This window comes from Panonychus citri, unplaced genomic scaffold (assembly GCF_014898815.1).
Source record: "Panonychus citri isolate SS breed McGregor unplaced genomic scaffold, ASM1489881v1 Contig00140, whole genome shotgun sequence".
Taxonomy (NCBI): Eukaryota; Metazoa; Arthropoda; class Arachnida; order Trombidiformes; family Tetranychidae; genus Panonychus; species Panonychus citri.
Genome location: NW_026515545.1, coordinates 2,241,609 through 2,267,511, shown reverse-complemented (window position 1 = coordinate 2,267,511; position 25,903 = coordinate 2,241,609). Strand labels below are relative to the sequence as shown.

Below are 25,903 nucleotides of genomic sequence, written 5' to 3'. Positions count from 1 at the left end.
CAAAAAAATATTTACCATGAAAAAGTTGAAATCCTTAAGCCGATTAGAGGATAATCCTTATTCAATGGTAATCTTATACTATTATCATGAAACTATTGTTACTCAAAAATAAAAAACAATCATATTAATATAAATATAACCAAGAGAAACCTTCTACTCATAGTTTATTAGTTAATTAGTCCACTGATAATTAAAGATACATGAACACAATTAGCACATGTAACCTTAATATTGATAATATGATATGTAAATTATTTGCTAATATATTATATTCATTATCTGGTTGGTTATTAATATTTAGCTCATCCAATAATCTTTGACAATTAACTAATAGAAAAGTAAATTATATGTATTGAATTATGATTATTCCTGGGGAGGGATAATCATCATGTAATAGATTGGATTTGATTGAATTTTCTTGTGAATTTACTAATTGTATTGATGACAATTAACTGATTTCCAACTAAATCAATATAAAAGCAAAGAATCAAGGACAAAGTTTATACTTACTATTAGTTAATTGTTAGTGTTTTTTTTTACTCTACTATTTTGTTTTTAGATTAATTGAATAATTTACTATCATATTAACAATTAAAGCTGAAAATTTGTATGAATTAACAAATGTTAATTAACCTTTTTCTATCAGGTAGAAATGTGATTAAATAGATTAACCCAATAATGATACAATTAACAATTAAGGTAAATAAAAGTATCACATTATCAGAGTTTCCATTTTTGCTTTTTAAATTGTTTGGCTTTCATGGTGAACAATTAACTTAATTTTGTTGATATAATCGGCTTGCTTGTGTTTATTTTAATCACTGGATTGATTGTCATTTAGATTGTCAATTGTCTTGAAAATATAATCTGACGTTGATTATGTTTTAAATTAATTGTCATGATGTTGATGAATCTCTAATACCAATACAAAGCTCATCATGATCATCGTCAAGTTTAATTCATGATGGTTATCATGATTGTCCCGTTGTAATAATAATAATAATAATAATAACATTAAGATGATAAATAATGAACGAGAAAAAAAAGTTTACTGTCAAAACAATTAACTAATTAGGTGTTTATTAGGTATTTAATTGGTTGAGATTAATTTCTTATCATGAGATGAGTTGATAAAAGCCATGAGCCATTGGATTAGTTGAAAAAGATTCTGGTGTTTGAGTATTAATATTAAAATATGAGATATTTATTGCAACAATTAAGAAATGGATTAAGTGACTCACTCTTTACTATTGATAATTAGCTGAAGATATTAATTTGTTGTTGATGATGATGATGATGATGATGATGATGCTGAAATTAAAGGAGGATGTTGTTGATTTGTTATTATTTTATTATTATTGAAGGTAAAATGATGATAAACAAAAGTAAAGAGGAGTTAGATAGAGAGTGAGAAAAGATAATGTTACAAGGGTGAGAGAGAAAAAGGTGAGCAGAAAAAGTGAGAAAATAAGAAGGATAAAAGAAGATGTAAAAAGGAAAATAAGTGAAAGAAAGAGGATAGAAAGAGGAACAATTAAGGAGAAATTAATTGTCGATTGTTTAATGATAAATAGACAGAGAACTGGTAAGATGAAGAGGAAGAAAAATATCCAATGCAATCCAATGTAATTAAATAATAAAGATGTTGAGGTTGATGTTGTTGTTGGTGATGAGGATGAATATGAAGATGATGAGGATAATGATGCTGAGGATGATGATGATGATGATGATGATGATTTAGGATTAATTGATCTCAATTCAAACCAATAAACCAACGATATCATTGTTATTATCATTGAATAAACAATTGTGGTAACTGAAGATACTTTTGTTGATAATGTTGTTAAATTGTTCACTTGTGATGATAAATTATCATGATGATTAATTAGATGATTGAGAAAATTAATAAATGAAATGAATGTGAAAAAAAATGAATTAATCTGATCAGTTGATATTAATGAAATAAAACCAATACAAATATAAATCAATGTCAAGGTTAATTTAAATTTAAATAATTCACTTTCATGATTGATAATCAATTGATCACTAATCACTTTATCATTTATAATTTGTTGATCGTTGATTGTTGTTAAATTGTAAGCTGATTGTAATAATATTGAACGTCCAACTTGATTAATTAGAAAAAAGTTAATTAAATCTACAATTAATAGAAAACAATTGAAAATCAAATTAAATGAGAGTATAAATTGTAACAATTTAAGATTTTTTCTCCTCGAGTTGAGTTTTTCTCGAGTTGATGTAATTGATTCAATTAAATCCATTAATCCGCAAAAGTTAAACTAATTAATTAGTAATAGTAATTAACTAAATGAAGAAAAACACTTAGAGAAAACTAATTAATAACTGAATGTTTTTACTTAATTGTTGTGTCTTTTTAGCATGTTGATTCATTTCATATTGATCTTTAATCTGGTAATCATTTAAAACAATTACAGTTAAATTATTAATTGTTATCATCTTGAGGTTCCAATCACGATCATTTTGGCTGACAATTAGATCCATTGTTAGTTAATTAATCATCAATCCATTTGCTTACAATTTTACCTTGCAATTTGCTCCCCTGTATCAGTGACAATTGCCAATTAATTGTTATTAAATGATAATCGATCAATAATTATTCAGAAATCATAATAATTACTTTTCTATGAGTAAACTGGTAACCAAAGGTGAAACTGATTCCATGATATTACATGAGATTAATTGAATAACTTTTTTCCGAAGAAAAGTTTTAAAATTGTTACGATGAACAAAGTAATAACTATTCAGATACAGAAATGAACATTTTATTGATCAGGAAACACTGAATTTCTTGGTATTGGTTTTTGTTTCTCTCCATGTGAATGACCTTCAACTGGACATTCGAAATGAATTATTCTGAAATTTCACTGGAATAAAACTTTCTAATATTCTATTAGATGATAATCATGTTTTTTTACCTTTTTCAGAGAACATGATGTTTTAATAATCGATGAATTTTCATATTTTTTTGTTCACATTTTAAACTTTTGATAATTTGATGATTTTATTTTAGCTCCATTCACTTCCATGATAATTATCATTTTGAACAATTGATGGGGATAAATTTTGATTCAATATATTCAGACCATGATTTGTTTTCTTCATGATGATATCTCTCAAACCTTGAGTAACTTGTCAACCAATAACAATGTTATTTTCTGTGTATCATCATTAATTCATTCCCATAGATGAATGAGAAAAAAAAAGTGAAGCAGAAGAAAAAAAATTGTTACAACTGATTAAAACTTTTCTCATGTAAATACACCACCGAGTGTGAATCAATATACATCACCAGGTAAACCTCAGTTCTCAGCGATGGTAGAGAGGAAAAAAATACAATACAAACAATTTAAGTTCAATTTGATTTGATACACAACAAGAATCAGAGAGAGAGAGAGACAGAGAGTAAATTCTGTTTAGCAAGAAAATAGCATTTACATGATGTTTTTTTTTCTTCCATCATCATGATCAGAATCGTGATGATGATGAACTAGAATGAAATTTGCTGAGACTATCAATCATGTTGTTGTTGTTGCTCTAGTTGAATGAGAGACTATTGTTTTTTTTTGAAAAAACTTTTAACTCATCAAATGAATTTGTTTTTACCTTGAAAAAAAAAAGTTCTGAACTTATCATGAAACCTTTTCCTTTCCTTTCCCCTTCTCTCTGTTCCCATGTTAATATTAGATTCACAATAATAGTCATATCAAATTGTTTCATTCTGAAGCCTTTAACATGATCATTATCATGGTTATTACTTGTTAATATTTGTAGTTGATTATTATTACAACTATTTTCATATAAACATTACGATATAATAATAATTACTAACGAGATAATAAGTCAACAAACCATTTTTGAGAACTGAATTTACATGAATTCTGATGATTGAATAATTATTATTATCAATTGAAAACAATTAACAACAAATGAATGATCGTTAATTTAAAATTCAACAATTAAACAAGTTTGATAAACACTTTTTGAAACCTTTTTGACAATCAATTTACATTTTGAGCAATTTATCAAATTGTCAAGAGATGAAAAAAAAAGTTCATTCAAAAGTAACTCTGATAATTTAAATTAATTCAGATGGAGACAAAATTTTCTCATCAATTATCCAACTTGACTCTTGCATTGATTAACTTGATTACTATTATGATTCAATTTAATAGTAACAATTGAGTAATTGCTACTATCTTGAACTTTTGGAATCTATTAAATGCAATTAAACTTTTCATTTATATAATAATAATAATATTTTTAATCTTCTTCTCTACACTCGAAGCAATTAACTAATTGCAGAGTATAATTGTTAATAGATTTCTCCTTTTTTTCTCTCTAAATCATTTTGATTGTTGATTATCTTCTTGGTTATTAGATTAATCAACTTAGAGTTTACTCAACTCTCAGCTAATCTGTTGGGTGAAAATACTATTGAACAAAATGATGACAGTGAATTTAGGTCAACTACAATTAAGATAATTCAGAACTTTTTTGCTTCATCTATTTCTTGTATCTTTTTTTTTCTGTCTTTGAGCTTGAACTTTTTCCAGAATTTAAATTCAGCTTATGATAAACTGGTATAATAATCTCTTGTATTTCTCTCTCGCTCTCTCGAATGTATTTTATCCTGGATTCTTACAATTTTCCATGTGAGAAAATTCAGTAAAAAAAGAAATAGGAAAACAAATCATCTTGAAGTTTTCTGAAGATCCATGAAGAGAGACCATGATTATCGTATAATATATGGTGAAAGAATATGATAATAAAAGTTTCTCAACCTTAAGACAATAAGTTTCGACATGATAATACACAAAATCTATCATGGTAATCTATCAAATTCTCGTACGAATGTCCAGTTATTCATGTTTAATATAATTCACTCATGATACAGTTTCTCTCTCTCTCTCTCTCTCTCTCTCTCTCTTGGTCATGAATTCATGCGATAGGCAAGTAAAAAAACAGAAATGATTGAATAAATGGTGAACATATTGAATGAATATTAAATAGGCAAACAAAAGGGTCTTCAGGAAATAATAAGAAAAAAATTATTAACGTAACCATATTTACTTTTGACCTTTTTCATGATGATTCTGATGATGAACATGGTGGTGTTCAAGGAAAGTGTAGGCAACTATCACATTTAATATAATTCATTTGATTGCTTATTGATTGCACACTGATTATGATTACAAGGCAAAATAAAAAACAATGTGACTATTCATTGAGATAAAAAGTTAATCAAGAAAAAAAATGAATGAAAAAATTCAACAAACAATTAGAGTATCACTATTATGAATCACGTAGTCATCACAACACTGGATAAGTTTGATTATCATGAATGAAAACCGTTCACTCAAATAAAATTACAAACTCGCAATTAGGACAAGATAAATTTAAGAAATGATTTAAATCATCCTAAGGGATTGAAGTTTATAATCCCCTGGTTCCGTGATTATCCATATCCTCTCAACAATCTTTTACTAATTACTAATTATCGAATCTCATTAAGTAATTAATTATCTTTTCTCTTTCTTTCCCAGCCAAAAAGCAAAGATAATAATACGCTCAAATTAGGATCAATGTGCCTTTCGATGCCTCAATTAAAGGTAAGAATTGGTTAATCATGTTTCAATGTATTTCTATCAAACTTGTCAACTTTTCCTACATCTTTTCCTTTTCCTTTTTCCTCTTCATCTTCATCATCACATCTTTAACTCATTTTTCATCATCATTTATGGATCATTTCTCCCATTTATGAGTTTTTTCAACTTCATCTATTCTAATAAGGTAGAGAGAGAGAGAGAGAGAGAGAGAGAAAAACTGCTCGAAGTACCAAGAATGATGAATATCACCCTAAACATGAACAAGAACTTTATATTAAACAGAATAGCAAAAAGAAACGACATATTCAGGATCAGACAATGAAACTTAGTTCCTAAGTTGATTCACATTGAAAAATGAAATCAGAATCTTTATTATCTTCATGGTTCTGTCATGATATTGATCGCATTTTTTTGTTCATGTTTATCTCTGAAATCAGTATGAATATGTGTTGTCGAAGATCCAATAACCATGTAAATAAAATGTTATAACAAGAAAGAGAGAGAAAGAGAGAGAGAGAGATGAAGACGAATGGCAATCTAATCAGAATTTCATCTTTCTCTCAGAACATTCAGATAATCTAATATGCCAAGAATTGTGATTTACATCAGAACAGAACATGAAGCAAAGATGAGAACGATTGAAACATAATAAACTTGATTTTCGGTGAAAATTTGACTTGACTATTGACGTTTAACTCTTGAAGATGTTTATACACATAATATATGAGTAAATTTTCATGTTCCCTGTTTAATTGGAAGAGGTAAAAATGAAGAAAATATCATATTATATTTAGAGATTTAAGATTTTGATGATTTAGGATTAGCTGAACATGGAGATTGCTTTTCATCATCATCAACATTGACAAGCATTTCTCTTGGTTCTTTGTTTACTTTAAAATTTTCTGTTTAATCAGCAAGAAAATAACTGAGGTCAACAGATAATGAAATGTTTATAAAAGTCTTAAAACCATCAAGAGGTTTGAGGTTTTTCAGGAACAATTTGACATTAATTATACCCTCAGGGTGAATCTAAATTAGCTCCATGTTACTCTTTCATCATCAATTTTCATTACTTTTCTCTCTGACTTTGTTGACACTCGTTCCATTATTTTTTTATAATCGTATATTGGATTCAATTTAATTCACCAGTTTTCTTAATATTACATTTATGTAATTTTCTTGGTGACAAATTGTAACTTTATTCACTTACACTCTTACTACAAAGTTCCAATTACATGTTAACTTTTGATTGTTCAACTGAGTCAAGATTCTGAGGGTTTTCATTAGTATTTCATTGATTGGAAATACTTGGATGACAGGATAAAAATATTCTAAGGAAATATTGATAAGAACCGTTATTATTACGACGAAAATGAAACAGAATTTTATTCTGTATTCTAGTCAGATTATCTCAATACAACTTAGAAAGGTTAATGAGAGTAATCAGTTCGTGCATAAGAATCGTAACTCTGAATCTTTTGTTGACCTTTTGGAGGAAAATTTCGAGAAAATTGTTGAAATTTACCTCCACCGATCAATAGAATGGCCTTAAATGGTATTCGAGGTTGTAGATTCTTTGAAATTTCTGTTATCATTACTACATGAAAGTAAATTCCATGAGAGAAAAGGAATATGTTGATTAATAACGTTGAATATATTTGAATATAAATACAAGCAAATAGCTAATCAATCTTAATTAAACAATCCAACAATTTAATGAATCTATTTCTATTTCCATAATAATCAACAACAGCAATAGAACATCATTATTCATGGTTAACCTTTTCTTTTCACCCAAAGACAGAATTAACCTGAACAGGAATGATTGATTAATCTGGTTGGAGTAAAAGTTGTTGTAACTGTTTAAAAATCCATCAGGTTAACATTTGGTCAGCTCTGAGATAATGGTCATCATATTGAAAAGTGTGACAATTTTCATTTCTAGACAACAAACTGGTCAACAGTTTTGTAATCAACCTGATAAATTGTCATTGAAAACTCAAATAGCCATTGAATGTTAGTATAATATATAAATCAAAAAAAATTTTATCCAGAATCGGTCAAGTAAAATGTTATGAGATTATTAATATTATTTGAACAATTTCTAGCTCAATGAGCTGAAAATTATCAAAAAAATAAATTTTTTCTTCTTCCTCTTTTTCCATATCATGATTATCATTTATACATATATATTAATACCCTGATGATGATTAATATTTGTCTAAATATTTACTCAATCTCTTTTACCTTATTATTGATGATGAACAAAATGTTGATTAAAATATTGCTTGTGAATCATGAATAATATTATGATATGAAATACCTTGAATTGCTGATAATGATTATCCTGAAATTAGGTGATCAATCATTCAATATTATCGATATATATCGTAACATGGTATCAATTTTTCAAATTGCAGTTTTTCTGATTCTCACTGAACTTTTCTCGTTGTGACATGAATCTCAATATCAATGAGTATCAATCATATTCATGAACCTAAAGTTTTATTAAATAATCAACTGAATTTCATTGATTGATGTACTTTCTCAATGCTACTGAATCAGTTTGCTTTTTTTCCTAATGAACTTTCATCTCAGAACTGAATAGGTCTCAGATTTAGGGGAAAAAGAGACTGAAAAAACTCACCAACGTGATAATGGTAATAAGAGAGCGATCAACATGATCTCTAAGCTTATACAATATTGTAAGCTTCGTATATGCAGTGCTAAGCCCGGCCATTTGCGCACTTAACCTCAGGAATGCTTTTCTGGTTCTCATACGATCGTATGTTGCAGACCAGGTCGTTATTGTTGACGTTTACGTGGTTATTTCTCTCTCTATTAAAATCATTTTTACAACAATGCAACTGTTAAACAATACTATTAATAATATTTGAAGGATACGAAAAGAAGCAAAAGTCACAAGAAAGAGAAAATTTACAAAAACCGCCCTTCTGACCTCGACCTTCACAGCAGTGCTTCTATTTTTTGTTTGTGCGGAATTTGAAACCCTTTCGCATGAGGGTCTTGTTGTCTCTGTAGCACTCCAGGTTCTTTCACAACGTTTGCATCAAAAAATGTGAATCGTAATGATTGGGTGATTGAACATAACCGCACTAACCAACCTGATCTGAAGAACCATTTTTTCAAAAACATTCCAATAAGTATGCGGTCAAATGCCAAATCTAAAGAACCATTTTTTCATTTAAAAAAGATACAATATTGTTAGCTTTGTATATGCAGTGCTTAGTCCTGCCATTTGCTTACTTAACAGTTACTTTTGCGGTTCTCATCCGATTGTATGTTGCAGATCAGGTCGTTTTTGTGGACAAGAAAGAGAAAAAAAGAGAGTTTCAAAAACTGCACTCATTACCCTCGACCTTCACAACAGTGGTTCTATTTTTTTGTTTGTCCGGAATTTGAAAAGCTTCCGCATGAGGGTCTTGGTGTCTCTGTAGCACTTGAAGTTCTGGATCAACGTTTGCATCAAAAAATGTGAATCGTAATAATTGGGTGATTAGTTTAATTGCCATTGTGGTGATTGAGATAACAATTAACTTAGATCGTTTTTAATCTTGAATGAAAGATTTAGCCGTTTATTTTTTACCATGAGGTTCATGATCATGAAAGTTACACAATTTCTGAATCAGAATTTTAGACCAAAAGAAAGAGAAAAATTAGAAAAATCCTCAGGGGATTTATGGAAGATATTAAATCTGATTCATTTTTCTTTTACTTTTTTTAATCGAATATTTTTTCATCCGATTTTGTTGCATTCTAATTTTGAATATTCTTTGTATTCATCATGAAAATGAATAAAGAATAAAATCTTTTCTATTAATGTTTATCTTTTCGCAATATGATCTCATATCTCACATGGAACTTTTTTTCAAGGGTTTTATCATCTTCTCCATGGGATTGTGATAAATCAATTTGAATAATACAAATTCAGTTTTACCTTTTGTACGATGATTGGAAATGAAAGCTCAGTTTTTTTCGATAAATTTCATTACCTGTTATATTATTTACCTTTTTTTCTGTGCATAAAATATATATGATTAAGCTAATTCCATGAATTGATTCTGATAAAAGAAAAGAAAAAAACTCAGAACAAGAAAATTCCATTATAACGAAAGAGAAAAGAATCAAAGTTTGATGTCAAACGAAGATCTTGATGTATTTACATGAACAAGAAGAGAATTCGTTGAAGAAATAATATTATTCGAATTGAAAAGTTTCGACTAGAGACAATTTCTCTATCTACCTGTATAAATGCTAGAAAGTGATTCTATTGTCTGGAAAACTAAATGAGAAACAGTTACCCTGAATTTCATGTGATTATATGATTAAATTTAATGATGATCATGTATCAAGAGATTGTCTTGAAGATGAAGAATCAATAATCGATTGGAAATATTATTGTGACAATTTATTTGGAAAAGAAAAAAGAAAATAAATCATCGACAATCTAAAAAAAGTGTTAACAATTTGATACAATTGACTTGACATGAATGCCGATAATCTGAACTGAATGTTAATCTAATAGATTCTAGAAATAAATATACATAATATTAGTCGATTAATCAAAATGGAATCGCAAGTATTGACCATTGTGTCTGTCAAAGTGAATGTTGAATATTTTTATCCAGATAAATTCCCATATATTATCATAATAATATTAAAGGGTAATTACTAACTATTAACATTCTCGTTGATCAAACCAAAAATTTGAATTATAAATGAGATTATTTTACTTGGATAAACTTGTTGTTGGGTTTATCAGCATATGAAATTCACTGAACCTGAATAACGATCAAAACTTTGAAATATTATATTTACAAATTGGATTCGGGAAAATTGTTCAAAATTAAGCTTAATCCTCGTTGCTTTTTTGATAATCTTTCATTTATTACAATGATAATATGATATCAACTCTACTCTAACTTTCAAGGTTAAAAGGATAATAATAAGATGAATAGATAATCGGATCTTAAGTAATAATCATATGAGAGTTTAAGATTAGCTTATTATTATTATTAGAAACATTTTTATAAGATTACCTGTAGTATAGATGTTTAACTTTTTTGGTTAATCCTTTTCTTTTCACTATTGAGATTAAAGCTTATCCGATTCTCAACTGTCATGTTCAAAGGTCAAGAATAATATCCAAGTAAATATTATTCTTGAAATGATTGGATCATAATTAAAGGAGATACAGAATTTGTATAGAGACAAACTGATCATCATATTGATCATTGTTTGACACGAAACAAATGAATTGTTTACATTACTCTTATTAGAAGATAATCCATTTCATATTCCATTGGATTTGGATTAATAAAGGTCAACTCAGAATTTGATAATATTAGTTGAACTCAATTCTATAACTAAATTCACTTGAGTTCTGATTCCTTTTCTGTTTCGTTAGCACCTTTGAATCCTTAAGAAAAGTAAAATCAATCTTAATGAATAATATTCATCATGTATAATGATTATCAGAATGATATTCATGTAATTCTGAATTGAATTCATTTATGTTCCAATCTCTAACCCATGAGGAAACTCATTGAGCTTTATTTTTTTTCTGTATCATTTTGATTATCATTATTTCATCTGATGACATAACTATTCATGATTCCAGCATTCTAATTACCATGAAAATAGAGTAAATCATTTTTATTAACCTTAAAATCTTTCATTTAATTAATTCATTTCATTTTAAATCATTAAACAAAGTTAACAGGTAATACAATCAACAGAATCTATTAAATTATATAAATTGTATTAAAATTATAATCAAAAAGTTGAGATAAATGAGGAAATCAATTTTTCAATTAACTTTTTTTCACCAATGTAAATAATATGAATGAATTTTCATTAAATTTCATGGGGATCAGGATGATAAATATCAAATTCCATGATGATTTTCAATTATTCAGATACTTAATTAACTCTACACCAGTTTAATTATTGAATCGTTTAGTTTTCGTTTCAACAATTTCATTGACCTTGAACTTTATTCCGTTATAACAATAATTTTAATAACATTTTCTGACCTTTTACTTTGAGAATTAAGATTTTCAATCAACCTTGATTGTTAATAGGTCTAATTAAATGATTACCTGATTGCTCAGTATTCACTATCGTATGTTGTTTTATAGCCTTCATGAAATAGCCATGATTGTATATTAATTACATGGTAACTGAAAAATAGATAACATGAGATGTAAGATTAACTCATTTACTATGCTGATTATAATTCAGCGATATTATTAACATTTCATTTACATGTAATTATACTATTCTCGCCATGAGAGAAGAGGTTAATCAGTTAATCAATAAAACTATCATTCTGAATCTGGTTAATCACTCTCGCTGATTTCTCAATGGAAAATCTTAGCTAATTGAAAATCAGAAAATTCAGCGAAACGAGTAATTCCCATTCCAATGGTTAATTGAGAATCACATTTGAATACATTCCATAGGTTTGGAATATTCAATGGAAAGATTTAAAAAGTAGCTCAAAGGTATTTCTCAAATTCTGAAATCGAGCTTGATTATCTCATGATGATGATGTTCATGATAATGAATAACTGGAGGCTAAATCATTGGTATTGTTCAATTACTATTCAGTTTTTTTCTCGCCTTAATAATTAGTCAAGTTTTGATTGAATGTCCAATGTTTGATATAATATAAAGATCTTGTTGAATAAATTTGAAGACAAAGTTTCAATTCTGTTTCAATGGTTATTTTTATCTTATGAGAAGTGTTTATTTTCTGAAAAATCCGAAAAAAATGAGATGAAAATCTCATGTGATCCTGGAAAAAAAAGATGATGAAAGATTGAGATGAAACTTATGTCTCAAGTTTATCTCATGTCTTGGCCTTAAGCTGAGTTTCCATTCATGTGATTTCAGTTTCCTTGCTTTTCATTATTCATTTTTTTTTCTTTGATTGTTATTTTCTCTGAATAGAAGAAGAAAATAAGTTAACTTTATCATGAATCATATGGTGAAGAGGAAAAAAAACTAAACGATAATAAGGATGATAATGAATGGAATGCCTTTGAGTTGGCAGAAATGTTATTATTATTTCCAGAATAATATTCATACCATGCATGATAATCAATGGATAATTGATGAATTTATTGTTAATTCCTAAGTGTAATCATTTAGTCAACACATTGACGTTCCATTGATATTGATCCTCATCATTTGCTTTTACCGATTAAAGTTCAGATTGGCTGAAAAAGTTTCCATCTACATGATTGTAATTGTGCAATGATGATGATGATGATGAAATTTTAATTAATTACTTTCATGTTATAACAATGAATTCTTGTTTAATTTCAGACTTTCATCCCTGAGCTATTTAACTCACAGATATGGCAAAGAAAAAAGCTCATTAACTTATACTAGTGACCCAGAAACAAAAGGTTGATTATCATGAGCATCACACACATCAGAATTATGAATTGTAACCAAGCCCAACAATTTACAGTTGATTAACAATATAACAGCAATCAACAGTTTCCAGTTTAGATTATCCGTTTCAATTGAGATTCAATGAACTTGATCAGCCATTTTCATTATTTCTCGAACTTTTTTCACCATGATTTTCATGAGAGTATATAGTAAATATCTCAATTGTCACTCGAATCTCAATTCTTGGTGACACTTTGTGTAACTAAAAATTTGGTTAACTACAATTTACTCAATGAAATCGATAAGTTTTCACATTTTCAACACTCTCACCTTCAGTTACAAGTTTCAGTTCTGATTAATCTGAACATGATAATCACTGTTAGTTTCCCATGGTTATATTTTCTGTAGCACTTTAATAATTCATATGCAATGTTATTTATTTTTCTTTTATTACCTGATAATCAATAATAAATTACGTTTATTATTTTTCTATTATTAATGGACACTCAATGTTTATCCATGTTTATCTTAAGTAACTTTACAAGAATCAGAATCTTCATGTTTTTGTCTTATTTTTATGCATGTTAATATCTCTCAGGTTCTTGAACTTTTCTCTCAAATTCATTGTAATATATATATATATCATTATTTTGGAAGGTAGAAAATATTAATCGATCAATATCTTTATTATCTTTAAGGTTCACATGAATTTTACGATAGTTGAATATGTTCAGTAAAATGCTCGAAACTTTCTCTCTCTCTCTCTCTCTCTCTCTCTCTATGTAACTTTAAACAACTTTAATCGATGAAAATTTCGACTCTTTACTCAAGGAACTGTTATTGTCCGGAACTCGATTGGAAATTTGGATTTCTTAAAACATATCGACCGATAGATCCATTGATATAAAAACTGAAAATATTGTTAGCATTTCGCTTGTTAGATGTTTGCAAAATTCATTGACAAGTTAACGGTTATTATTATCAAACCGATTTACCTTGTGAGGATTGTTACAATTTCCAGCGAGATGAAATTGTCACAATTTTGGTGAACCAACAATTAATTGGCTTGTTGATGAATTTTAATTATCATTAAATGATCCAGATTATTATAATTAACATTAACAATTTTGTCAGCTAAAGTTATGATCTCAATCTTGATAATCTTAATTTAAATGATTCTGGTGAAATATTTTCACTCACAATCTCATCTGAGTGTGAAAATAGTATACAAACAAAGCGTAACAATGTTGATCTATTCATAAAAATAGTTCATTTCATGGCGGTGATAAAAAAAGTGATGCTGATGAAAGTGATTCTGGTTTCATGAGGCTTATTATGATGGTTATCATATGATATGATGATTTACATGATGTAAACACAAGTTGAGATCAAGAAATTGATTGTATTTTTGAAAATCGATCTGGATTCAAGCCAAAGATCATCTCTAGTTAATAGATTAGCTGTTAATACAAAGAAATTGATTGTTGAATTATTTGTTCACATGAAACATTGGCGAAGGAAAAATGAAAAATAAAAAAGTTCTGTTGATTAAATGAAGTAAAACTTTGATTGTCACATTTAAGTTCTGATTCGCTCAATTTATTATGAGCGCAATTTAATTACCACTAAACTTTAATCAAGACCAAAAAGTCAAAGGAAACAAATATTTCTCATTGATTATGAATAATGAAATTTTTCAATTGTGAATAATTGATCGATATTGTTTGATCAAGTTCTGTGTCAATATTTGCATAATTAAAGTGAATTTGAATCAATAATCTCTCTCTCTCTTTCTCCATGAACGATAATGATTAGAGAGTTAATTGAATAATGAAATGAGAAGGCAAAAAGTTCTGAGTAGTTTCCCTGGTTGGATATTCATTAGTCAATGTGCTGAAACATTGAATTAATGGAAAAGACAAACAGATTAATTGATAACAGTATTTTTTGATGATTGAGAGATTCAGTCAACTGAAAATCCTAATCAATTTCATTTTGTCTTCATCATCATCAAATGGTTTACAATGTTATCATTATTGTTATTTAAAAAGTTCTGAGGATCAATTGAGCCAGAAAAACTGGGTTACATTTTGTCTTATCAAGTGAAAGATAATGATGATGATGACGATGATATGAAGATGGAGATGAAGATGAAGATGAAAACTTAACGATTCTTTCAAAATATCTAAGAAGTTGTATCTTCATTGCCTTAAACTTGATCTTTTTGCCTGTTGTTCATGATATTCTCAGGATATATTAATATATGTATTCAAGTATTGAAATGGAACATTTTTTATCTTCATTCTGTCAGAATTGCTATTTAGATGGATTAGAATTGCTTACAACTTGAAAGTTGAACTTGAACACTTCAATTGACTTGATTGTCATCGTGATGATCATGTTGTTGTTGGTGATAGTTAACAGAATCTTCATCATCTTCATCATTTTCTATCTTCTCTTTTCATCTTCTCATCTCTTCAGGCAAACTTTTTATTTCCTTTTCCTTCCTTCCCTTTTTCCTAATAATATATTTCATCTACTCACAACATTTGAACTTCTTTCTTTTTCCCTTATTATATTGAATTCCCATTCCCATTGATCGTTGAGCAATTAATCCGATACTCAACCAATTATCTTGATTGACTTAATTACAATACAAAATGATAACCACCAATTATCTTAATGATTACAATGATTATAAACAAATCTCAACATTTCGATATCTTTGAGTGAATCAATTGAATCGCTTTTCATCCTCATCATCTCTTGAAATCGATACATAATATTAATGATCCATTTTGATTTAGTTTTGTCTCTTTAATTTGTATTCATAGTTAGTGAAATTTTGTTGATCAGATAGCTGAATTTTATCATGAGTTGCATGAAATTTGAGAAAAGTCAAAGATTGACAGAGCAAATGAACAAATATTAATAATCAAAATGTTTAATATAATATTAAGATGATCATTTGAGATCACAGAATCACAATGATCAACAACAAAAAATGACTTTACTTTATTATATTAATATATAATTTCATGATTTTGATTCTGATGATAATAAGATTCTGGAATATAAAACAGATCGATAAACTGTTCAATACATTGGGTACGATGAAAAATGAAAATAAATGCCCATCTGAATGATCAGTTTCAACAATCTCTGGTAGAATTGATGGTAAATATATTATCATCTTACCTTTGGTCAGTCGAGTTTCTCAAACTGACCAAAGGAAAATGACATGAAGCTCATTGAAAGATGATCCATTAGTTTTATCATCTTGATGATATATATGAGAATCTAGGTAATATTTTGCTTCTTTTTTTGTCTTTCAAAGTGTTATTATATAATATTTACATGGAAAAGAAAAACTGAGAAGATAAATTAAGATGTAATTCTATCATCAACATGACCATGTATTCAGCTATTTATATCTTTCACTCTATGTAATGTCCATGGTTCAATTATCTCAATATATTCAGAATGTTACATGGACAAAATCAGAGAGAGAGAGAAAAAAATTTGACCATAAACAATTTCCATGTAATATTATTGTCATTATGAACCATTAATTAAAATGATATCATGATAATGTTCAATAATATTTTAGGTGTAATCATGATCATTATAACAGCAATTTGTATATCTACTTGAATATTAGATCAGATTGAGTTACAGTTGAACAATAACATGAGTCTAATTTTTTTTTTGCTCTCTCACAAAATTCATGGAGAAAAAGATTATCATTATCACGATGATGATTATGATGATGATTTTTGATAATACTCTCAACTAGAATAGCAACTGCGTCCTGGATAATAAGTATGTTAAAAAAAATTCGAGTCCATTGACCTCGAAAAAAATAGTAAATCGATTCCCTGCCTATTGATAATACACCAAATTATATTATCGCTTCGAAATATCTAATTCATGGTAAGAACCAGAATCGGTTCAGCCTCTTTTTTTTCTTCTTATACAAATTCTCATTTACTATTCTATTTCCTTCACATTACTTTAGCTTTAGAACATATTTCCTAATATTTTCTCTCTTTTTTATCATTTATTCTCTTTCGATCTATTGGGTTCTTCCTTAATCGAACATACAAAAGTTTATCCTCTCTCTCTCTCTCTCTCTCTCTCTCTCTCTCTCTCTGTGTCAGAGTAGACTTTAGGTGGGATTTATCATGGAAAACTATTCATTACCAATACTCTACCAACATCTTTGTTCTCATTGATAACTGAATAATCTTATTCTATCCTTACAATATACGTTTTTCTAGATCTTATATTGGTCATCAACTCGAAAATCGTTTATTTTAAGATTAACGATAAATGCGATGAGAGATAAAAAAGTTATTCTCATTCACCTTTACATGGATATTTTTCCTAATGTTATCAGTTATCTTTTTTTCTCTCACACTTTGTGCTAATTATGACATTACTAGAGTTATCCTTAGATTGAAATGTCCAAAGTTATATTATTATCAATACCATCGAGAATTGATATTTTGGTCGCTTAATATTTGTCTTCGGTTTCATGAGTTTTTACTCGATGATTTACTGATTGATTGAAATTAGATGATCATCTAATGCAAGAAAAAAAAGATCAGTATCCTTTACTTGATTGGGTGAATATTAAACTCGATTTGTTATTAAATTCTGAGCAATTATGTATCTAACAAATGATGAACTTTAATTCAAGTTTTGAAATATTACATCAAAATCTTCAGGAAATGTTCATTTAGTTTAGATAATAACAATTGAATGATTTACGATGAAACATCAGTTCAATCACATTTAATCTGATTTATCAAGGAAATGACCAATTTCCACATCTCTTTTTTTGTTACACTTAACTGAATACTCAACCTCAGAGGGATCATCAATACTGAACATAAACTGTATCACTCTATCATCTCTCCTTCTCCTTCTCTCTCTATGTGATAATTGCTCTGACTTCATGAACCATGTAAAAGTCAAACTAGGTCAAGTTGAATAAATTTCGAACAATTTAAAATCGTAAAATTTTTCAAGGCAAAACAGATCAACAAAGTTTCACAACAATAAGTGAGAAACTTTCGGCACTTATGATATCGTTTTAATGGGAAAAAAATCGTTCATTTTGTGTTTTCTTTAAACGAATCAACAACAATAACAATCTAATCTTTTCGGTTCTGTGTATTGACTTGACTTGTTTTCTCATGTAATCATCAACAATCAGTAAATTTAGGTCATGTCTCAACAGTCAACAACAGAGAATGAGAGAGAAATCGAGTTGCATTATTCTAATCAGATTACCGTTGATTCAATTTTTGGGTGATTCGATTTATTTTTCTTCTTCTTTTGCATTTCGAACCAAAAAGTAACACAGCGAAAAAGATAAACAACAAAAAGAATTCGAAAAGAGACAGATAGAATGATAGAGAAAATTCACAACAGGGAAGAAGAGAAATGAAAAGAAAGATGAGGAAGATGAGGAAGAATAATAGTGATAAGAAAGAATAAAAACCAGAAGTTCTGTGGAACTATTTCCATTGGTGGAGAATAAGAAGACGATGAAGCAAAGAGATTAAGATTATGTCAATGAAGAAAAAGTCGAAAGGAATAAAAAGAAAATAGTGGAAAAAAAGTGTAACTGGAAATGGAAACTCAGAAGGAGGAGAGAGAGAGAGAGAGAGAAAAAAAGAGAAGAGGAAGATGAAAGAATAACCGGAAGTTTTCATGATATTAGGAAATTCTCAAGAAGAAGAAAACTCTGATGATAATGATGGAGATTCTCTTCAAGTTATCCTTACATTACATATGACATGTTAAACGAATCTAACCAACATTTCATAAGCATCATTATCATCATGAGAGTTTCAACATTATCTCCATCACTAATCTCTCATCATGTGTTAACATTTTCTCTCTGCCTTTCAATTTTGTTCTGACGAGCTAAATGTTTTCTTATGTATCGAAAATATGATTTTTCCATTTTTTCTCTCTCTCTTCTTCTTATTTTCATCATTTTCCTCTTACATGTATAACCAATTCTACTGAACTAATTCCATGAATAAAACTATTTTTTTCTCTCTCTCTTCTCAAATCTTCAATATCCTCGAACCTCCAATCATCTCCGAATCATCTAATGTACTTTATCCTTTGGTAACACATCCATTTACCATGAGATGATAATGATGATTAAGATGCTTCACTTAAAACCGATTCTCTATCCCTGTAAGTGACCAGATTTAATGGTCACTTCCATAAGATGGTCAAGAAATAGAATATAAGAAAAAAAAAACAAAACAATACAGAAAAAAGTGGTAATTTTATTGAGATTTATCATCAATCAATATTCAATATTATTCCAATAATAATGAGTTAGAATTTTCTTTCTTATCCTTCTAAATATTTAATCAGTTTACCAATAGTTTTCTATCCAATATTCTGGAAATAAATGGTTACCAACAAATTGGATATTTTAACTTGATTACCAAATGGATAGAAATCAATGTTGATTATACAACAAGAAACACTCATAATGTTTTTCTGTAACATTTTTCTTGTAATACACTTAAGTCCAATATCATAGTAGTTGATTGTTAGTATTTACAATCAATGGGTTCTCTTGATAATGTTACCTTTACTATTCTTGTTGTTGTTGTTGTTACATGGGGATAGAGAGTTAAACAATCAAAGATTAATGTTATTAGTGAATTTCAGTGAAAAGGTCATCATGCTGATGAAGGTTAGTATTAAATTGGATATAATATCTAAGTATTGAGAGAATAAGAAGAAAAAAAAATATATAAAAGTTTCCAATGAATCATTTTCCAAGGAAAATCAGTTACATCTTATCATTAGGTTTTAATGCATCTAACCAGAGATTAGGATAAGCTTCAAACTTATATTCTTTTGGTTATTTATCAGTTGACTGTTGGATATCAGTTAATTCACATTGTTTTCATTTTGCTCTAGTTTTTTTATCCTTTTTATGATATAAAAGTAATACAGAAAAGACTACAAATCTTCATCATCATTATCATCAAAAGTTTTCCAATCTTACCTTTAGGTGATCAAAGTTTATTTCATTCGATATCTCTTTCTCTTTGTGACTCTCGTATTCAACTTTTCACTTTTGTTTCTTTCCATTGATTGATTGGAAATCGATTCACTTTCAATACATTTTCAATAACTATTGTTATACTGTGTTAATATTCATGTGATATTATGTCATCATTGATCAAAAATCGTCAATTATATGGATTAAAATAATGTAAGAATTGACAAAAGTTATTCTCAGATTTGAATTACCGTTATTTTCTCTCTCTCTCTCTCTCTCTCATTACTATTTTTATTTTCTCTCATTTTATTATTATTATTATTTTCTTCTCGTTATCAAGATTAACTAACCTTGATTAAAAGATCAAGGTTAAACTTGCAGGGGAAAAAAATAATTATCATGAGTATTATGATTATCATTTCTGAGCATTTAAATGTAATCACATTTTCATGGTTATGATTTTAAATTTAGTTGTAACTTTTTTTTTCTCATTAAAAAAGTTTCACTTTTTAATATTTTGTTGCTCTTGTTGATCATTTCTTGTTTAATATTATCCTTTGAGGTAACAATTATAATTTCTCAACACAATCAATGATAATCATCATCCTCATCAATGGAGCTTCGTAATAATCCTTATCATAATTATCTTATTCCCTTCTAATAATAATTAGCTGAGATACCGAGGGATGAATAGGGATTTGTCTTTAACTTGTTCAAGGCAGTCAACAGATCATCCTTTTTTCATCTTCGTCATCATCATCGACATTCTCATCCTCTTTCATCCAGAAAGAGAGAGAGAGGGAGAGTAGTAAAAAAAACTTCATCATGAATCTTGAAACAAGAATCAGGGGTTGGCACGAAAAAAAGAGATGAACATGGCTAATGAATGAACACTCACTTTAGACATTAACTTTCTCTTTATCATTTTGTCTCATTCTTCATCATCATCATCATTATCTTCTTCATCTTCATCTTCTTCTATTTTATCTTACTTGTTGTCTTTAGTTCATCAGTTTTTTTTCTACTTCTCATCGTAAAGAACAGAGTTTATATCTAATTAGTGTAATTTTCCTTCATCTTTGTCACTTTTTTTTCGCTCTCTTCCTCTCTCTCTCTCTCATTTTTTTCGCTTCCTCCTCTTCTTCTTCATGATATATTTACCATGTGCTCAAGTAATAATCATACATCTTAATCATCTAATTGACAAAATCTTCAGGTTATGAATGTTTTGATGGCAACACAAGAAAACAGTCCAATCCTTTTGGCTCAAACATTGGAAAAAGTTGTTGAAATATTGAAAAACACTGATGTTCATTCACCAACATTAACAGGGTTTCCACCATCAAAAGCTGATGATCAGTTAACTAATGATCTATTAACTGGTTTAATTCACGTAAGTAATCAAATTTAATTACTATTATCACTTGATTTTCCCTTGAAAATTTCATTCATCTACCTGATAGGATGATAATGGTGGTCTTGATATAAACTTAAATGGATTAGATATAAAAGGAAAAAAAATGTTAATAATAATAATATATTTTCCTCCACCATGATAACATGATTATCTTCACATCTTCACCTTTTTTTTCACTTCCTATTCTCAGAATTAATCAAATTAATACTGAACCCAAAAGGAAAAAAAAATATCGAAAACTTTTTATCACTTAGATTAATCTTGATTCTTAAACTACTGTTCCATGTATTCAAACTTATCATCATTCATCATCTTAAGTCTTCATGATGATGATCCTCTCTCATTTCTTATCATCTATTACCTCTAATTGTCCCCTTTTCTCAGATTATTATTATTTTTTTATTCTTCCCTCTTTTCTTTCTTGCTCTCTCTCTCTTTCCATGATCCATGATAATTCCTATTATCATCATCATATCAGAGTAACAAGGCAACTGGAATGAGGCGAATGTCATATGAACAAGTTGTTCGTAAAAATAGTTCTGGTCTATTACAAAGTCCAACCTCGAATCCAAACTTTTCAAATCTTCCTGAAAACTTAAAGAAAACGTTTGACCTTCAATGGACATGGGATTTCAATATAATCGAATTAGAAAGACTTACTGAGAAAAGGTAAACATTTCAATCATAAGAGAAGAAGAAGAAGAAGAAAAATTCTCTGCTTTTTTTCAGGTTTCTCTCTTTCAAAACTTCTAATCATCAACGTCAATATGAGAGAGAGAGAGAGTGAAATGCCAGATAATTGAGAATTGAGATTACATCAATATGTATATTTACATGAATGTTACGTTATCAATTTACCTCAGTGTGTAAATTGAAAGGTTTTCCTGGTAAAATTGATAAACAAATATGAGATTAACTTGTTTGTTTATGAATAAACAAAATTAAATGTGAGATAAACATGATCATGTTATTGAACTCGAATCCTCATGTTTTGAATAGCAAAATATACTAATCATGATTCTGGTTCAGATTCAGAGAGAATCAAAATTTTCTCTCTATCTATCTCTCTTTCTTGATGCTGAATTAATATTATCATGAAGAGGAGAGGAAAGAAAAGCCGAAATGATTACAATTTGTTTCTCATAATCAGATTTTCCTTGAGTTCCTTGGCGCAATTACAGATTATATATATTTATACTTGTATTTATTTAACTAGTTTATCAAGCGAATGATAAATATCTGTATATTTTTAATTGTCTTACTTACGAAACTCATTTAATTAGCCTAATCAATTAACCTTAATTGTATTTTACAACGAAGAAAGTAAAAAAAAAATGAATATGTTTATGTACACATATTAATAGTACCTATGAATGCGAGAAGCGGGAAAAAAGTTCAAAAAAAAAACAATCTGATGAACGAGAAAAACCAAAATTGATTCATTAATCACTACATGAATAAACATGATTAGTTAATTGCTTGTTTATCTTTTTAATTGTCTTTGATTGCTTACCCAAAAAGGCCACTTTTTTTTCTTGGATTATCAATATTATCTTCATTCAATGTCTGTTCAAATTTAAATTGTGATGAATTAACTTTACGCAATTGGCTTGTGGTGGTTGAATCACATTATCGGGATAATCCATATCATAATTCAACTCATGCAGCTGATGTTATGCAAGCGACATCATATTTCCTGAGGAAACCTCGATTGAAATCAATATTTGACCCACTAGACGAAGTGATCAGCCTGATTTCAGCGATAATTCATGATATCGATCATCCAGGAAAATCTTCCGCTTTTCTTTGCAATTCACATAATGAACTCGCCATACTTTATAATGATATGTAAGTGACACTTTGATAATCATTAGGATAAAGTTTTTTCTTGATCATTGATTCGAGTAATTAATTGTTTCTCTTTTTTATGGAAAATGCTTCTCTGGTCCAGATCCGTTCTCGAAAGTCATCATGCAGCTCAAGCATTTAAATTAACACTTTCAGATGATCAGATTAATATATTTAAAAATCTTGATCGTGATACGTACAAAGAGGTTCGTCAATCAATAATCGATATGGTTCTAGCTACAGAGATGACCAAACATTTTGAACATTTATCCAAATTCATAAGTGTCCTAATCGATCCGTTTAAAATGGTTAAATCAACAAACCAAACAAATTCTAATGATATTGATCAACCACAAAGTTCAGATAGTTCAATGGTTAATCAAGATTCCCTTGATATATCAGGATCTCCAGAAAATATCGTCATAATTAAGCGTATGTTGATTAAATGTGCTGATGTTTGCAATCCAACTCGACCATTGGTCATTTGTAATACATGGGCCCAAAGGATAGCAGAAGAGTATTGTAATCAGGTAAGAGATGAATATACAAAGTGTATACAAACACACCAGATGACCACTAATCTTAAATATCTCATTTGTTTACCTGGTCAATGATAATTTTTCGCTTACCAATGACCAATAGACTGATGAGGAAAAAGCATTAGGACTTCCGGTTGTTATGCCAGCTTATGATAGAGCGACTTGTAGTATACCCAAGTCCCAGATCGGTTTCATAGATTTCTTTGTCCATGATATGTTTGAAGCTTGGGATGGTGAGTATCTCTTGACCATTGGAAAAGTTTATCCACAAAATGGACAATATTTATCATTTTTCTCCTCTTAAATATTAACATTTTCTTTTCCTCTTCTTTAGCATTTGGTGATTTTCCAGAATTAATGGATAACTTGAGTAAAAATTATAACCATTATAAAGATGAAGAGCATAAGGAAGCCGAGAGAAAAGAATTGACCAAAAAAAATTCTAACAAAGAGATTATATCAAAAACGAAGCAAGCTAATTGCAACGAAATTATTTCAACAGAATCAAATGTAACATTGGAAGCAAAAGAATAGATTTTATCGAAATATATCAAAATATATTTTATAAAATTCTGTTTCTGATAAAATTACTGATTCTGGTGCTTTATGATACAACCCAAACGATAAATTAAACTGAATGATTAGAGAAACAAAGAATCGTCAACTTGGACTAATAAATTCTATCAGTTGGAATGGTTATAAAAGAAAAAGATGAAGACGGTGAAAGAAATTCTCTGAGAACCATGGAAAAGGAATTGGATTAATGGATTTAAAAGTCGAACAGAGAAAAAAGGAACTGATATTTTATTCTAGTCTATCGTTGTTGCCGATGGTTAATATCACAGAGAGAGAGAGAGAGGAGAGAGAAAATATCGACACAAGAATTAGCGAAAGAACAACAACTGAACGTCAAAGAAAAAGAATTGAACACAAAACGACCGATTCGTTGTTCGAGTTTAACTTGGTTCTTCTAATCGTTTTTTTTTCTTCTATTCTCTTTCGTATCAACCAAATTGCTATTTGATTCTGCGATTTTATCGGAGAGAAAGAGAGTGACCAGAGTTTCCAATTCTAAATGAAACAAGATAACCTTTGTGTACCTCTGGAAGCGATAACTTTTTGTTCATTTTGAATTTGAATTCAAATTCATGAGACAAGATTAATCATGTTCATCTTCATCCCAATCGCATCTCTTAATAATCATCATCAATTTCATTATATTTTTGTTAAATGAATCAAAACAACAATTGAATTCAATGTTTGATAATATTTGAAAGGAAAACAATACAAACCAACAAACTCTCATCATGAAAAGCCACAACATTTGTAACTATTAATTGTTAATTCATTGTTGATTGTACCATTATCATCATCATGAACTAATCACAATCGCTCTTAGACATATTTTAATCATCTCACTGATTTTATCTTGTTAATTATATCACCAGAAGAAGATGACAAACAAAAACGTTAATTGTAAAATGAGAAGAATCAAAAACAAGTGACAATTTAAATGGTCTAATCTGTTTCTCTTGTTTCTTGTTTCTTTTCTTTTCTTTTCTTCATCAATTCATCAAATTAATTAATTAATTATCTAATTAATCATCGTTAGAATTGTTCATCGTTGTTATGGCCACGAAAAAAAAAGAAAGAAAAAGAAACCAAATTAACAAAGAAAGAGAGAGAAAAATAAAAAAGTTTTTCTTTCGACTTCAACTTCGACTTTTCGATCCTCGGACTTTTTATTTATTCCGTCTTATTATTATCATTATCATGAGAATAACATTAATTGTCAATTAGTAAATTAAAACTAAAATTAATGCCAAAACCTGTAAACAAGAAAAATTAACAGAAATTAATAAATTTGTTGTTATACAATTAAATTAAATTTGATTACTATTTTGTGAGTACATTTAAATTTTGATTTATACTGTTCGCATCCAAGATTAGATTTGAATTGTTGAAACTGTCAAATTGA

At 28.5% G+C, this 25,903-nt stretch overlaps 1 protein-coding gene across 4 annotated transcripts in view; it reads left to right on the top strand.

Annotated features, from left to right (window-relative positions):
• LOC128394586 (high affinity cAMP-specific and IBMX-insensitive 3',5'-cyclic phosphodiesterase 8A-like) overlaps positions 1 to 25,641 on the top strand; it is a 31,655-nt gene extending 6,014 nt beyond the window's left edge. For 2 of the 4 annotated variants that reach the window (XM_053354921.1, XM_053354920.1), the window contains exons 3-9: positions 5,586 to 5,651; positions 21,338 to 21,514; positions 22,017 to 22,207; positions 23,060 to 23,386; positions 23,490 to 23,916; positions 24,029 to 24,158; positions 24,260 to 25,641. In XM_053354921.1, the coding sequence (XP_053210896.1) occupies positions 5,586 to 5,651; positions 21,338 to 21,514; positions 22,017 to 22,207; positions 23,060 to 23,386; positions 23,490 to 23,916; positions 24,029 to 24,158; positions 24,260 to 24,459 (1,518 nt within the window). In that variant the 3' untranslated portion in view covers positions 24,460 to 25,641. Of the gene's footprint in view, positions 1 to 5,585; positions 5,652 to 20,013; positions 20,335 to 21,337; positions 21,515 to 22,016; positions 22,208 to 23,059; positions 23,387 to 23,489; positions 23,917 to 24,028; positions 24,159 to 24,259 lie in introns of those variants that run through there. The other 2 variants (XM_053354923.1, XM_053354922.1) reach the window with 2 other exon arrangements.
• The last annotated feature ends 262 nt before the right edge of the window (positions 25,642 to 25,903 follow it).